General features: G+C 60.5%; 1 protein-coding gene across 2 annotated transcripts in view; it reads left to right on the forward strand.

Annotated features, from left to right (window-relative positions):
- Positions 1-4192: 4192 nt before the first annotated feature.
- WLS (Wnt ligand secretion mediator) overlaps positions 4193-12880 on the forward strand; it is a 92246-nt gene continuing 83558 nt past the window's right edge. Inside the window, exon 1 of one of the 2 annotated variants that reach the window (XM_025986683.2) lies at positions 4193-4783. In XM_025986683.2, coding sequence (XP_025842468.1) covers positions 4714-4783 — 70 coding nt within the window. In that variant the 5' untranslated portion in view covers positions 4193-4713. Of the gene's footprint in view, positions 4784-5780; positions 5985-12880 lie in introns of those variants that run through there. The other variant, XM_072754914.1, reaches the window with a different exon arrangement.

The raw sequence follows: 12880 nt of genomic DNA on the forward strand, positions 1-12880 counted from the left end.
ACCCACTCGCGGCTGAGGGTGCTGCTGCTTCCCGCCTTGGCGCACCGACTCGCTAAGTGCTGCCAGAGCCAGGGCATATCTGGGCTTTTCTATTTGTGTCTCAGCACTTGCCGGACACCTGGCATGTGGGAAACATGAATATTTACGAAAGAAATGGAAGAAAACATCATCAAGTCACTCAGGCTTCAGATTTCCCGGAAACGTAAGGACATGTGTCAGAAATTGGGCACTTTCAGCCTCATAAACTCTTACCTGACAGTCGGTGACATCGATCAAGCGATTGAAGTCTTCGGGAGGGGGGTCTTTATTAGGGGTTCACATCACGGCAGCAAAGGAAGTGAGCAAACACAAGTAGCTTAGGAATCCATTTGCAGGTGAGCTAAGCCCAACCTGGTTTTGTGCCCGGGACCGTCTGGCAGCGTGGATGCCTCAAGAAGGTCCTCAAAACACCGAAATTATGCTTAATTACTTCATGAGTCATTTGACTTGAAAATTGATCTTCAGCTTGGAAAAGCCTTAATGGCAAATACTACCACAGAATGAATTGCAGGGATTTAAGGCTTAATTGGTGGGAGTTTGCTCTGAAGTGGGGCGAGGAGATGAGGAGGAAACGGAGCCGACCGTGAACAAAGGAAGGGCCAAAGCCTGTCTCCGATCTGGCAGGAAAGGGGCTTTCTGCGTGAGCGTGTCCCCAGGGAAACGCGGAGGGAGGCCCCGCTGCAGACCAGGGCTGGCCTCCTGCGTCCGCCACCCTGCAGGGCTCTTTCCTCTGCCGGGTTCAGGGCCTGTGACCCAAGGGAGGCCGGATGCAGGCTCCCCGGTGCGCTGGCCCGAGGTCAAGGATGCGTGGGCCACAGCTCCTCCCCTGTGTCCGCCCCGTGGGCCGCAGCCCTTCCCTTGTGTCCCTCCAGTGGGCTGGGGCTCCTCCCGTGGGGGTGGTGTGCAGGGGAGGGTACCCGCTTCCACAGCAGCGTGGTGGGACTGGGCATGTGTTCGGGGGCTCGGCCCAGGGGGACAGCCCTCTTCCCTCTCTCTCGGGGTCCTCCCCTTTGCCAGGGGCACCTGCCCGCTTGCTTGGATGTGCCGGGAGTCTGCGTGATGTCCTGGCCTAACAACAAAGCCGCTTGCACTTCCGAGGGCAGAGCCCCAGGTCCCCAGACGGCCACGGAGAAGCCCTGGGCCGTGGGCAGGGCAGGGCAGGTTCACGGTGTCACTCGTTTGGGTTCATCTCCGCAGACATGCCTTGGGTAGGAGAATAGGGAAAATCTGTCCTTCTCGAAGTGCAGTCTTATGTTCTCTGCCTTTAAGTGTCCCACCTATGTGTTTGTAGTTTGTTTTTTTTCCATTTTTTTTCCGAAGAATTTATTTGGCAGACAGAGAGAACATAGGCAGAGGGAGCAGCAGAGGGAGAGACAGAAACAGACGCCCCGCTGGGCATGAGGCCCGATCCCAGGACCCTGGGATCATGACCTGAGACAAAGGCAGATGCTCAACTATTAAGCCACCCAGGAGTCCCTGTAGTTTGATGTTTATTCATTTAAAAAAATAAATAAATAAAAAAAACCGTGGGCCGCGGCCCCTCCCCTGCGTCCGTCCAGTGGGCCGCGGCCCCTCCCCTGCATCTGACCCATGGGCCGCGGCCCCTCCCCTGCGTCCATCCAGTGGGGCCCCTCCCCTGCGTCCGTCCAGTGGGCCGCGGCCCCTCCCCTGCGTCCATCCAGTGGGCCGCGGCCCTTCCCGTGTGTCCGCCCCCTGGGCCGCGGGCCCTCCCAGGCGTCTAGGCCGCGTGGGCGCTCGCAGAGTTCAGTGCTCACTTGCTCACTGGCTGGTTGACCGAGGCTGCCACGCCGCCGCTGCCCTAGGGTCGGAGCTCCCTGGGGGACCACCAGGCCCTCTGGCCGCTTCCTCCTGGTGAAATAACAAACATGCGGGTGCTTGGGGATGGATCGGGGTGTGTTGGCCGCTCGGCCTCTGCTGAGCTCAGCGTCTCAGGGTCGTGAGATGGAGCCCGGGTGGGCTCTGTGCTTGATGACGAGTGGGCTTGGAACGAGCTCTGGCTCTCCCTCTGCTCCTCCCCTTCATGCTCTCTCTCTTCTCCCTCTCTGTCTCAAATAAATAAATCTTTAAAAAAAACAATAAAATAAAATGATAAAACAGTACGTACCTCACAGAACTGTGGTGTGGATTAATGGTGGTGGAGGCCCATCCCTCCCATGCTCCGGGTAGAGGCCCTTGCCATCCTAGACCCTTCCGCAGCCCCTGTCAGGCCCAGGAAACCACAGGGGCCCGGCTGCTCCTTCAGGTGTCAGCTGCCCCCCTGCAGGCCTTGGAACCCCATAAAGTTTTTTACCTGCCCCTTCCAAGTTGCCCTGGTTCAAAAAGCAATTTCATAAGAGACAATAATTAGGGGTTTTATAGTTCTTTTTTCTTCTTCTCTCTCTATTTGGGAACAAAAACCTCCTCTTTTATAACATGCAAAATGTTTGTTGAGTACCCACCCCATGTCAGACTCCCTGCTAGGCCTGGTGACGTCTGTTTAATGCTCACCAAGACTGTGAAAGTGCTACTAGCATTTTTTTTTTTAAGATTAATTTATTTATTAATGAGAGACACACAGAGAGAGGCAGAGACACAGGCAGAGGGAGAAGCAGGCCCCATGCAGGGAGCCCGATGCGGGACTCGATCCCGGGTCTCCAGGATCACACCCTGGGCTGAAGGCGGCGCTAAACTGCTGAGCCACCCAGGGGTCTCCCTTAAGGATTCTAAAATACTCTTAAACACAATCACCGTCACCGCCCTCTCTTACAAGAATACCGGGAGGCAGGTAGAGTCACCGAGTCCGGTTTCCAGGTGACAAAGCCCAGCTCCAGAGCACCCGCGGCCCAGCGCCGAGCCAGGGCCCAGCCGGCTGCACGCTGTAGCCCAAACCCGGACAACCCTTGCGTGGCTATTTGTCTGTGTTGTTCCCTTGGGAAATACAGATCGGAGTCACTTTTAATTTTAATTTTTTAAAAAGATTTTATGTATTTATTCATGAGAGACACACACAGAGAGGCAGAGACCCAGGCAGAGGGAGAAGCAGACTCCCCGCGGGGGACCCGATTCGGGACTCGATCCCGGGATCCCGGGGTCATGCCCTGGGCCAGAGGCAGGTGCTCAACCGCTGAGCCCCCCAGGTGTCCCTCACTTTTAATTTTTAAAGAGATCTGATAGAAACTGGGTTTTCCTTAAAGCCAGTGGCAGTGGCGACCACGGTGGCACATGTTGCACCCTCAGGTCTGCAACTGCAGGCCCACCCCCTCACGGCCACTCTGGATTGCTCTCAGGCCCCGGGTGCAGGCTGTGAGGAGGAGCCGGGCCTGGAGCCCGCCTCAGGCTCTCTGTCCCTCCGCCCCTGCGGCCTCTCATGTGCCTTGTCCCTGTGTCTCTCACGCTCTCCTCTCAAAGAGACATTGTCCTGTATGCACCTCTTTTTAATTAAGTGCCCTTGAAGCAAAGGGGACCGCGTGGGTGGGTGCGCAGTATTTTATCTCCAGCCTGTCACTTCCAGATGGGGAACCTGGAGCCCAGGAACTGAGGCCAGTTCCTCTAAGGGGACCCTCGGGGCTGGGGGAGGCAGTGTGGCTGTCGCCCACAGGAAAGGGAGCCCAGGAGCTGGGGCTGTCCCCTGCGGGAGGTGCGTGCTGGGACTGCCGGATGCTTGAGACTCGCCGGGGCACCGCGTGTTTCCCGCTGTGAGCCCCCCACGGGCTGTGGGTGCCGGGAGAGGTTCGCAGCAGGACCCGAGAAGGGGACACAGCAGGCGGGTCAAGCTGCGTGCCGTGGTCTGGCCCTCCAGATGCCTCCCTGTGCCGCATGCTGCCTCCCCGCATGCTCGAGACACCTGCGTGCCGAACCAGGTGCGTGAGCGAGGAATCACTGTGCCAGAGCCTCAGGCTGCTCACCGACCTCCTGACAAGAAGGCACGAGGATCACCTGCTTTGGGCCCATCGGGCCCCCGCTGACAACAGGTAAGTGAAACCCCAGAAAACCAAGCGAGGATACGGGGCAGACGACTAAACACATTCTTGTGGATCCAGGTCACATTTCAAGTGCATAGAAACACCACCTCTTTCTTCTCCTTTTTCTTTTTAAGATTTTATTTATTTATTCATGAGAAACACAGAGAGTGAGAGGCAGAGACACAGGCAGAGGGAGGAGCAGGCTCCATGCAGGGAGCCCGATGCAGGACTCGATCCCGGGTCTCCAGGATCAGGCTCTGGGCTGAAGGAGGCGCTAAACCACTGAGCCACCCGGGGTTCCCTCTTCTCCTTTTTCTTAAAGATTTTATTTATTATTTATTTAAGAGAGACAGAGCAAGCAGGAGCAGGAGACAGGGAGAGGCGGACTCCTCGCTGGGCAGGGAGCCCTGACGCAGGCTGATGGGATCCAGGACCCCGAGATCTCGCCCTGAGCCCAAGGCAGGCGCTCAACCCCCTGAGCCCCCCGGGCGCCCTCCTTTCTTTCTTAAATAGCAAAACATTGGATCAAGCGGAGGGTGAGTCTTGATGTTGTGCCCTATCAGCCCTCACTTAAGTTCCTTGGTATTAAAAGGAACGTCTCACCTAGAGGCATCATTACTGCTCCAACGGGCGGAGCTGGCAGCCTGCCGAGCCCAGCGCACCCCGTGGAGTGGCCTGGGCACGGGCGAGAGGGGCCTTCCCAGCCTTCACGATGCCCCGGGACCTGCCCTCGTCCAGGGAAGCAGAAATGAGGCAAGACTGTGGAGAGATGGTGGAGACAGGTGGGTCACCGGTGTGGGGTGCGGGTGCGGGGGTGTGCGGGTGCGGGGGTGCCAGGCGCTGCGGACCCTGCTCGGCCGCCTTCTGCTCGCCTGCAGCGGGCCTGGGGCATCCGGGGTGAAGGCTGCTGTGTCTGCTGGGGGGGGGGGGGGGCGGCTCCTGCAGGCCGCGGCGGCTTCGCGTCCTGCCCTCCTCGGGCTGAGGGGCCCCAGCCTGGAGCGGGAGCCGGGCTCGGTTTGGGAGCGGCTGCTCCGGGGCGCAGGACGGGGTGGTGTCGGGGCCTGCTCGACTCCCAGGGGGGCCGTTCTCACGCGGGGCTGGTGCGTGTCCCCGCGGCGCGTGGGCCCGGGTGGGGGCTGGAGACGGGCACCTGCCCCGGGCAGGGGGGAGGCTGGGGGAGCCGCTGGCGCGGGGGTGCGGGGGCGGGGGCGCGAGGGCCCGGGGTCCGGGCGGCGGCGGGCGGCGGCGACCTTGTGCGTGTGGCCGGGCGCAGGCCCGGGGGGCTTCGGTGGGGCCGCGGCCGTCCTGGATGGAGCCGTCGGAGGCCGCGCCGCCCCCGGAAGCCGCAGGTACACGCGCGTGCCCCCGCGGGGCCTCGCTCCGCCCCGGCGTGGTCCCGCCCGCGCAAGTTCGCGGAGGAGCGTGCGGGGCCGAGGTTCGTGGGGGGCGGGCCCGGGGCTGCACCAGGGGACCCTCCCCCCCGCGGCGCGCCGGGGCTCGCTGGGGGCTCGCTGGGGGCTCGCGGGCGTGCAGGTGGGGCGCGGGGCGCGGGGCGCGGGGCGCGGGGCGCGGGGCGCGGGGCGCGGGGCGCGGGGCGCGGGGCTGCGCGGGGCGGGCGGGGCGGGCGGGCCGCGGGGGGAGCGGCGGGCGGGGCGCGGGCGCGGGCGCGGGGGGCGGCGGCGGGCGCGGGGGGCGGGGGCGGGGGCGGGGGCGGGGGCGGGCGCGCGGCGTCACGTGACCGCTCCTGCTCCTTTAAGCGGCGGCCGGCGGCGGGCGGCCCAGTCTCGGCGCCGGCCCCGGGAGCGCCCCGCGCCGCGCAGCCCGGAGTCGGGGCGCCCGAGGGCGCGGGGGGCGCGCGCGCGGCGAGGGGCGCAGCCATGGCCGGGGCCATCATCGAGAACATGAGCACCAGGAAGCTGTGCGCGGTCGGGGGCGCCCTGCTGGCGCTGCAGGTCGCCGCCTTCCTGGTGGGAGGCCTGGTCGGTGAGTGGCGGCCGCAAACTTTTCCCCGCGGCCCGGCCCGCGGCCGCCTCGCGGCGACGGGTCCCGGCGCCGGCGCCGCCTCCATGAGCTAATTAGCGCCGCTATTGTGCGGGGAGCGGCCGCCCGGCGCCCGGGGCACCCTCCGCTGCAGGCTCGCGCGGAAGCGGGCGAAAAAGTTTTGGCCTAGTTTGGGGGCGCCCGGGCGGCGGCGGCGGGGGGGGGCCCGGCCCCATCGCGGCCCCATCGCGGCCCCATCGCGGCCCCATCGCGGCCCCGGCCCCATCGCGGCCCCCGCCCCCGCCCGGGGGTGCGCCCCGGGGAACCCCCTGCGCCCCGCGGCCGCGCCCCGACACCCGGCGGGAGGCGGCGGGGGACCCCGCGGAGGGGCCGGAGGGGGGACCCGCCCCGGGAGGTGCTGCCCCGTCCCCGGACCCCCCGGACCCCCGCCCCGGCTCCCCGCGCCCCGCGGTCGCGCCCCGAGACCCGGCGGGAGGCGGCGGGGGACGGGGCCGGGAGGGGGGACCGCCCCGGAGCTGCTGCCCCGCCCCCGGGACCCCCGCCCGCGCCCCCCAAGGCCCCGCGCCCCGCGGTCGGCCCCAGACCCCGGCGGGACGCGGGAGGCGGGAGGCGGAGGCGGCGAAGGGGGGGAGTCCGGGGCGGGCGCCGGGGGCCTGCAGGGGGGACCCGCCCCGGAGGTGCCGCCCCGCCCCCGCCTCGGGCCCCCCGACCGCCCCCTGCGCCCCGCGGTCGGGCTCCGAGACCCGGGCCGGGAGGCGGGATGCGGCGGGGCGGGGAGGGGGGGGGTGAGAGGGGGCCCCGCCCCCGAGGAGCTGCCCCGCCCCCGCCCCCGCCCCCGCCCGAGCGCGTCCGGGACCCGACCCCACCCCCATCCCCCGCCCCCATCCCCCACCCCCACCCCGTTCCCTCCGGGCCCCCCCCCCGGTGGCCGCTCCCCGCCGGTCAGCGCCGCCGCGCCCGGGGGGTGGGGGCCCAGCGGGCTTCCTGGAGGAGGCGTCCCGCCCCGCCGTGGCGCCGCCGCCCCTGCCCGCGGGTCCCGGCCGCCCTCGCCCCCTCGCCCCGACCCCGACCCCGACCCCGACCCCGACGCCTCGGACCGCGCGGCGCAAACTTCGGCGCCAACTTGGCGGCGGGTGCGGGGAGGTGCGGGGGGTGCGGGGGGGTGCGGGGCGCCCCGTGCGGAGCCCCCCCCGCCCCCCGCCCCAGGGCACTCGGCCCCGCGGGTCCCCGGGGCTCCCGGGCAGGCCCTCACACAAAGGGCAGGGGCGGAGCGCCCCCCCCCCGCAGCCCTGCAGCCCCCCCGCCCCCTGCGCCCTGGCCGAGCCCAGCCCTGGGCCCCCCGCGGTGACCCCGGTCGCAGCCGCTGCTCCGCGCACACCGGGGCCAGAACTTCCCGCGCCTCGTGCTCCGGGACTGAACCGGCCCGTCCCCCGCCCGACCCCGCCGTCCCCGAGGCCCCGCACAGGCCGCGGAGCGCACACGCGGGGCTGCCGGGGTCGGGCGCGAGCCCTTCCCTCCCGCGACTCCCTCCCCGCGAGGCTGGTCCCGGCCTCGGCCTCGGGGAGCCCGTGCCCGCCTGGGGCCGCCCTCGGGGGCGCCTGCTGCACCGGCGGTGTCGGGCATCGTCGTGCCGCGGACAGAGGTGCGGGGCAGCCGCGGCGGCCGGACAGCGGGTGCCCGGGGGGGGGGCCGCCCCGTGTTCCAGGGGCCTCCTGGGGAGGCGGTGCCGGGGCTGCTCCCCGCGGAGCTGGGGCCCGGGCGGCACCGCGCAGAGTTAGCGCTGGGTCCTCACTGCGGATCCCTCCGGGGACGGGGCTGCGGTCCCACTGCCCTGGAGGAGGAGGACCCCTGTGCGGGGCACTGGCTGGGGCAGCCTGCGGGTCCGCCCCGGGCCCCCCCCCCCCTCCGGTGCAGGGCCTGTGCCCCCTGCCCGAGGCTGCGAGACCAGACCCAGTCCACTGGGTCAGCCCGGCCCCGCCGGCTAGAGCCTGTCCCTGTGTCCACCCATCTGAACTGGGCTGCAGGGGGCTGGGGAAATAGGGGCGGAGGCCAGGGGGATGCTTCCCCGCAGGACGTCCCTGACACGGGCAGCGGTGAAGCTGGGGGAGGGCGAGGGCGAGGGCGAGGGCGAGGGCGAGGGCGAGGGCGAGGGCCGGGGCTGAGCACTGGGCCGGGGCTGAGCACTGGGCCGCTGGCACCGGTGCTTGAAGACGCGGTTCCCGGGCTGCCAAGTGGCAGCTCCGCAGAGAAACCTCCTTCCCCCTCCACTGTCCCCAGTGGGAAGAGCAGCCCTGGCAGCTCAGCGCCCCTGCTGAGTGGGAAGCGGGTGTGTGTGTGTGTGTGTGTGTGTGTGTGTGTGTGTGTGAAGTGTCTTTTCACCTCATCTGCAGAGGCCAAGTGAGAAAGGAAAATCCTTGCTTTGAATCGGCCCTAATATTTGTTTCTTTTTCATCACTCTTGTCCCCCACGAAAGGGAAACGCGGCAGCCTAGGAAGGGGGGGTCTGAAGGGCAAAGCCCCGTCCGTGAGAGCCCAAGGCCCCCGCGTGTGGACCTGCCAAGCTCAGCAACCAGCCACCCCCTGGGTCGCGGCACACTGTGCACCCCAAAGCCACCAGGCACTTAGCCAACAAGTTTCACTTCCCTCCTCGGTGGAGTTTCATGGGATGTTTAGACTGGTGTCTGGCTGCAGCCTTCTAGAGTGGATGGGAAAATGGAAACGTTAGATAAAAGCAAATAGGGATTGGGTTTTCCTTTAGCCGGCTTAAATACTTCCCGGGGGCCTCCTCTGAACCAAGTTTTTGTCTCGGTTTCTGCTTGTTTTGGTCGTCAGCTCTTCTCTTGCCAGTTCTTTATGCTGCAGACCTTTCCCGGTATTTTGTAAAAAGGCTCTAGAAACCAGTACCTTATATGATAGCCTTTGGGGTATTCAGAAATTCACAGAGTTATGCCATGCTTCTGTAAAAACTTTGAGCCGCTATAAAATCCTGCATCTGATTGTTTTCCTGCGTGTTGAGAAGGGTTCTTAAGTGGCTGGCTTCCTTAGTCTTTAGAATGTATTTAAAAACTGTGAGAACCCCTAAAGGAAAATAAGATATTTTAAAAGATGTAGCCTAATCTTTATCCTCCTTAAAAAGAAGCCTGCAGAAAATGTAAAAAAAAAATAATTTCCCTTTGATTTCATGCAGGGAGAGGCAGCTGCTGGGGTGGTGGGGAGGGGGAGGGGGAGGGGGCCATGTGCCCTGAAACAAGAGTGCAGCCTACTAAAAATCATGAACTTGAATCCCTGGCCCATTATGTGCAATTTGCTCAGCTTCAAATTAGTCATGTCTGGGGGATATAATGGTTGCAGAAGCAGGTCACCGTTCCCACCTGTTCTAACCCTGCGAGGAAGAGTGTGGAGATCAGAGCTGAATGAATAAAACATGATTGCATTGTTCTGAGCAGGCCGGAAACGAGGCTATTCCAAACTGAAACTCCAGATAAGTATCAACAAATCGCCAAATATTTCATCTTCCGGGAGGATCGCCTTCTTCCCGAAGCTTACCCTGAGTAGCCTTCCTTGTGTCTTAATGCCGAGAATATCCCATATTTATAAACAACATATAATCAGTTTTCTCCGTTGGTACGTGGACTTATTTACTGCTTTTCAGTGATACGGCCCATGTTACGCTGCTATTGTTATTTAAATGGGAACTATTGATAGTCTTGATTGTGGTCCATTCATGTGGATTTTTGTTTCTGCTACTGTTGTTTAGCTGGCAGTTGCAGGATTTTAAGAAACCAAGTAAAGTGAGAGCTACGCAGAGTATGTGAAGGTTTGCTTCCCAGGACGTTAGGTTTTAAGCTTGCTGTGCTGTACGTTATATTTCCGCATATATTAATAATGGAATGTCTGTAACCCTGCAGTGTTTGGGTGTCCGGTGAGAATCTCAAAAAGAACTAATTAGTTGGCATGTGGTGGATGTTAGCCTACATTTTTTTCTGTATTGGAGTCTCCTTTTTGTTTTGCAAAATTTCACATCTGGCTAACCATGTAATTTTTTTCTCTTTGTTGAACCACTGGAGTACCTGGTGTGGTTTGTGGGACTACCGTGCAATCTCAAAAATTCTGCTTGTAAAAGGTGGGAGATTTTTTTTTTTCCAGTGGGAATTACATTATTTGACTTTTAAAAAAACTTCATTATCCTCTGGGTTATTGCAGCAAAACCATGCTTGTTCTCGTAATCTCTCATCACGCTTTCATCTAATCGCTAGCCGCCCGTCTACCTTTCTACTGGAACTTTCCCTTTTCCTTATTCAAGGTGAGAAACATTTCCTTGAGATAATCATGTCGTGTAGGGCTTTGGAAGGCTTTTTCAGATCTCCCGCCTGAACTCAGATCTAGACTCAAAGCCTTTCCTAGCTAGTTGACATTTTGCAATAATTTGGCCTTTACATTTTTTTTGAGTTCGTGTAGACTGAGGAAAGATTCTTATCACCCTCGTAAAGGTGTTTCTATGGAGATTTAGAATTTGAGATTCTGTGAAAGTCCTTAGCTCAGAGCTCCTGTGGGTCCCCTGCCTCATACGCCGACTATTGATGAGAGCCGGCCGTGTGCCCAGGACGGGGCTGCAATGCCTCCTGGGGGTTAGGAAAGAGGAGGCTTGAAGCCGGGGTAGCCCAGGAGAACCAGAGGTAGGAGGGGGTGCTTCTTAGTCCAAGTGCACTGGCAGAAGATTTCCTACCGTGAAGTTCTAGCATCAAGATCATTCTCGCTTATTTACCGAGAATCTGAGAACACGCGAGATGCGTAGCCCTGTCAGTCACACTGTCAAATGGTTAATCTTTCATCTCGAAGAGGCGTATCGCTAAAGCAGCACAGCGGATGTTTAGCGTGTGTGTTAGACGTGCGCCGTGAGCCAGACTACCTGGTTCGGTCCATGCAAAGCCTTGGCGGATTGGTAGCCCCGAACCTGCCTTACATGGAAGTAAACCGAGATGACCCAGTGAGTCAAGACTACCCAGCTGGCCGGGGTCAGAGCTCCGCGTGGACTCTAGTCGGTCTGACATCAGAGCCACAGTCCTCAACCATCGGGTTATCCTGCCCCCACCTTCCAAAGCCTTGAAGATCAAACGGATGCGGTTCAAATCCAGAAAGAGACGATGAGTAACGCTGTGAACGCAGCTGCTTTCTCATTTTACTCATTACGTGACATATCAAATGGGAAAAATCCAATACGATGATGAGTGAAACGGAGCTCGGCTTTTTATGACTGCGGTGCCTGACCACGGCTAAGGGGAGGGCACCTTTCGAGAAGTTCTGCATGTGCCTCTCTGACCAACTTCTTACAGGTTCTAGCTAGTTCCTGTAATTGTCTGAATCATCCAGTTGGCTGAGCAGCCAAGTTCATTATCCATAAAAGCGTTTGAGCTCTACTTTAAGAAAGATTACCCGATTTTATCTTCCCAGGTTGGTGGTTTTAGCGTATTTACACAGTTTATATACATCAGGGCTTTTTCAAAGGAAGAGGAGAGAAGGGATCCACTGGGTGGAGAGGCTTTTAGAGGGTGTGGATTGGCAGCGATGGGAGAGCCTTGAAAGAAGAGCCTTTAACTCAAAGTTGAAAGTTCTCTTCTCCAAAGGGGAATTTCTGTTTGTACACACGCCCGTGCATAATAACGAGAGAGCATGTCGGACCGGAGGCTTCCATGCTGACACCATGAATAGGTACATTTTGTTCTTTGGGAGAAATGCTGACGGGCTTTCTCTATTCAAAGATGTACCGCCCTCCGTTCTGATAGAGCCTCTGGGAGACGGTGGGAGACGGGACACCGAGAGGTGAAATGATTGTGTCTGATTCATTCATGCCTGGTGTGGTCGGGGCGGCCTAACACTCGTGCGCCCGAGGTGGACGCTTCTGAAAGTGCCAGGATGGGGAGCGGGTGGCAGTGGAGGGGACCTCGACGTGTTGATGATTGCAAACTTTTTTTTTTAAATGGCTTTTTTGAAAAAAAAAAAAAAGATTTTATTGTATTTCTTTGGGAGAGAGAGGGAGCACAAGCAGGGGGAGAGGGAGGGGCCGAGGGGAGGGGGAGAAGCAGGCTCGCTACCCAGCAGGGAGCCTGGGTGTGCTGCAAGGCTCCAGCCCGGGACCCCGGGATCATGACCCGAGCCAAAGGCAGTTGCTTAACTGACTGAGCCACCCAGGCGCCCCGATGATTTCAAAATTGATGATGAAATGTTTTGCAATCACTCATTTTCCTAATAGGGCTAATGTAAAGGGATTGCTAAATACCAGAAAGGAGCAACCCTGTGTTTGAGAATACAGAAATACTTGGTTCACCTCTTTGCCTTTTACTGCTACCTCTTCTCCCCTGCGTCCACCATGTTCCACCTCTAATTAAATTTTATAGGGGAGCAAAAGCAGTAATCAGATTGTCATCGGACCAGTAGTGAGGGATCTGCCTACTTGTGATTTGTTGCTTTTTGAGGATTCATTGGGAGGCTACGGAAAGTATTTTACACGTGTGGATTCCTTTAACCATCATGACCTGGAGAAGCAGGTGCTTTCTCCAGTTTTCAGATGAACCAGATGCTCATCTAAGGAGCGTTTCAGAGGTGACCGAGACCGGAAACGAGAAGGCAGGCACGTGAGTGCGTGATTCTCCACTGCCTCCGAAGTCGTGCTCGTAAGTCCAATGCCGCTCCCCTATTGTTCCTTCAAGTTCTACGGAGACCAGGTGTTGAGCGTGATAAGACCCGTTCCGCACAGGTTCAGCACAGGCTGGAAGTCCACCCTCCCCCTTTTCTGTTTCTACCTCTTTCCCAAACCACGTGCCCTCGTCGCTGCGTGGGTACTAATCGTTGACCTAGTTACGTCCTAAACCAATGATCCTG

This window comes from Vulpes vulpes, chromosome 3, assembly GCF_048418805.1.
Source record: "Vulpes vulpes isolate BD-2025 chromosome 3, VulVul3, whole genome shotgun sequence".
NCBI lineage: Eukaryota > Metazoa > Chordata > Mammalia > Carnivora > Canidae > Vulpes > Vulpes vulpes.